The sequence below is a fragment of the Hyaena hyaena genome, unplaced genomic scaffold, assembly GCF_003009895.1.
Source record: "Hyaena hyaena isolate Hyena2069 unplaced genomic scaffold, ASM300989v1 scaffold_256, whole genome shotgun sequence".
Classification (NCBI taxonomy): Eukaryota; Metazoa; Chordata; class Mammalia; order Carnivora; family Hyaenidae; genus Hyaena; species Hyaena hyaena.
In genome coordinates, this window is record NW_024080885.1 from 2112803 (window position 1) to 2115929 (window position 3127).

General features: G+C 44.2%; 1 protein-coding gene across 1 annotated transcript; it reads right to left on the reverse strand.

The window, feature by feature from the left end:
- Positions 1-211: 211 nt before the first annotated feature.
- EDDM3B (epididymal protein 3B) lies at positions 212-2914 on the reverse strand. The gene is made up of 2 exons (XM_039245154.1): positions 2839-2914; positions 212-667 (listed from the first exon to the last, which is right to left on the reverse strand). Exon 2 carries the CDS (start codon positions 647-649, stop codon positions 212-214), a length of 438 nt encoding a protein of 145 aa, XP_039101085.1. The 5' UTR covers positions 650-667; positions 2839-2914.
- Between the last annotated feature and the right edge of the window lie 213 nt (positions 2915-3127).

Here is a 3127-nt window from a genome sequence, read left to right on the forward strand (position 1 = left end):
GGTAGATGAGGACAGAAAGGTATTCTGGGTAGAGAAACAACGTAGGCAGTTTTGATATCAAGAAATCTTGTGATACATAACTCCAGTAGTTAGAAAACATTGGCACATACGTACAAAGGCAGGAGTAGCCAGAGCTGTTGATGTAGGCATTGGGCTACCACTTGGGAAGTAATGGACACACTACTAAAACCTGGGGGTGTGGGTAGACTTTCTAATTTTTGATGTCTAACAATTGGATGTCCTCTATGCTGTCGACATACCCATTCGTGCCACAGTGAAATTCAATGTAGCTGTAGCTCCTATGCTCTCTGTAGCTCTTTTTGTCACTCTCCTGGTAGCACCTGAGGATTTTGAAGGGATACTGGGCCCATATATATACATTTCTGTAACGATCTCTCCACTTCCTAAGGCATATATGCTCAATTTTGTGCCAAAAGGTATAGATGAAGATGTGATCATTCCTGTCTTTTGGAGCTCCTCTTTCCCTCATGAGATCATTGCATTTGTAGTCACTGAATTTCCAGCTTGTGCTCAGGTAGTGCTGCTGCATGAATTCCCTCCAGGAAAGGTTCTGGCCATGTACAAGCAGCCCACATAGGGGAAACAGCATGGCCAAGACAAGGCCGAGGACCTTTAGAGAGGATGCCATCTCAGTCACCAGGGCCACCTGCGGGTCCACAGCACGGAGAGAAGAAAGCATTATCTCAGCTGCCCTAAGGGCTGACCTCCACCTTAAAATTCCTTCCCCAGCCAATGTAGGCACTTGGGCCCAATGTTAACATTTTGTTCCCAGCCTTGAAGGTAATGAATCTCATTAGATAATAACATTTATGAGAACTGAAAATATGCTAGAGCCCGAGTGAGACAAACACAAAATTGTAAAAAATAGGGGGAGTTTATTTTGAGAATTTCAAACACCTCCTGTCTGCCCTCTCTTCCACCCAAACCAATCACCCTCTAGCTAATTCTGTTTTACAGTGCAGACCAGTTCTCAGAAGAGTGTGAGTCTGAAAGAAAAAGGCATTTTAAGCTGCATGGCTGTGAAGTGGAAAGGACTGTCACCTTTTAAGGGAATGCAGAAGGTGAGCGAAGACTTGGCTGATATTTCCAAACAAGAAGGCTTTGGTTCCCTCAGACCCCAGGATACAGTTACACTGATTCTGTAAGATGGTGCTTATCTAATCTTGCCTTCCTTATAACACTTCCCCCAAGCCTGTGTGAAACATGTTATCACTCCTGCCTACCCATCTACCTTCTCAGAGGCTGTTTACCTATCTATCATAGTTATAAACGATCTTTTTTTTTTTTAATGTTTTTATTTATTTCTAGGAGAGAGAGAGACAGCTTGAGCAGGGGAGGGTCAGAGAGAGAGGGAGTCACAGACTGAAACAGGCTCCAGGCTCTGAGCCGGCAGTCAGCACAGAGCCCGACGCGGGGCCCGAACCCACGAACCGTGAGATCATGACCTAAGCGAAAGTCGGATGCTTAACCGACTAAGCCACCCAGGCGCCCCAGTTATAAACGATCTTGATTTGTGGTTAAGAATGCCATCATACAGGAGCTCCAGTTCTGAAATATCGTCCTGATCAATCCAGCACCAAGATTGAAACTGCTCACACAGGAGGACCCTGGTCAGAATTAGGGCATAGAGGTATGCGAAAAAGTGTCCCCTTTAAACCAGCTCTCTGTCCTCATTTACCATGGGGAGTGCAGCTGGCCCCATGGAATCTCTAACCTGATTCTTAACTCTCTGAGTACTTGTGTCCTCACATGGGCCTAATAATAGCTGCCCCACAGACTTGTGAGGGAATCTAATGAGATATGTATGTGAGAGCACTTCTGAGAATGTTGTAGGAACCCAGGGTAGGCCACCCCAAAAGCTGTCACAGAGGTATATTGATTGTTTTGAATTGAAGCTACTTGGAAAACAGCCAGAACAAAGATACTCAGACCCTCCTCTGTCCCCCTAAAAGCAATGAATCTTATCTGAAAGGCACCATCCCTATAGTAAGAAAAAAAAGATATTCTTATCACCAAATATAGAGATTTTACTTATTTTAAAATTATTTTTAAAGTAGACTCTATGCCCAGTGTGGGGCTCGAACTCATAACCCCAAGATCAAGAGTTGCTTACTCCACTAACTAAGCCAGCAAGGCACCCCACCAGAGAAATTGTATAAACAAACTTTATTACTTTTTACTAATCTATTACTTCAGTCCAGATTCTGCTTAGAATTCCTGACTAATTGAAACTCCCAAACATTTATGTTCTCTGTTCTGTCCATTCCTCACAAATGTACTGTCTCACTGTTCAAAATGTATAAAAACTGCCTGCCTCGGTCATTTCTTTGGGGTCTCCATTTCATTAATGGGCCTCCATGTGCACATAATAAAACTTTGGTGTTTTTTTCCCTCCTGTTAAATCTTATTTCAATTTAATTCTTAAACCAGTTGGAAGTATCTTGAAGGACAAAAGGAAATGTTTTTCCTCCCCTGTTGTGTCAAGTGCTACATCAATCACAGAAGACAGAATAGGCACGACTCATTTCTGGCACCCTATATCTGGCCAAAGGTCCTAACCAGGATAAAAGATCAGGATTCAAGCTGCTTCAGAATATTATGCTTGGGAAGATTGGAGGGGTTGACAGGAGAGACTGTATCAGTGGGATTCATCCTGAGTTGAATTCAGGTCTTTGCTTCTTACAAATTGGGTCACATTCCAGTCTTTACCATCTGGAAGTTCAGTCAGGTCCCTTCCAGAGTTCCTGGACCTTTCCCCTCAAGCATCCTCAGCACGAACCCTAACTCTAACTCCCCCTGTTCAGATCCAACACTCACGTGTCACTGGTGGTGAAAATCAATATGTGGACCTGAAGGGCAGAGTCAAGATGTCTGCAGCAGGGAAGAGAGGAATAGCAGTGAGAGGTACAGCACTCCGCCTGATTGATAGTGGGGGTGGAGAGAGAGGGAATAACATTACTATGTGAACCTGTTCCTGTACCTTCTCATCTAGAACACTTGGGTTCACTCTGAGAATAGCCTGGAGCAAAGGTGTCCAACATCAAAGACTCACTTCAGGGCACAAAGGAATTGCAAGGCTCTGGGGAGAGGTAAAACTGGGAGAGGG

Bases quoted from the DNA above. Each gene is read 5' to 3' on its own strand.
- EDDM3B (XM_039245154.1), bottom strand. From the start codon at position 649: ATGGCATCCTCTCTAAAGGTCCTCGGCCTTGTCTTGGCCATGCTGTTT.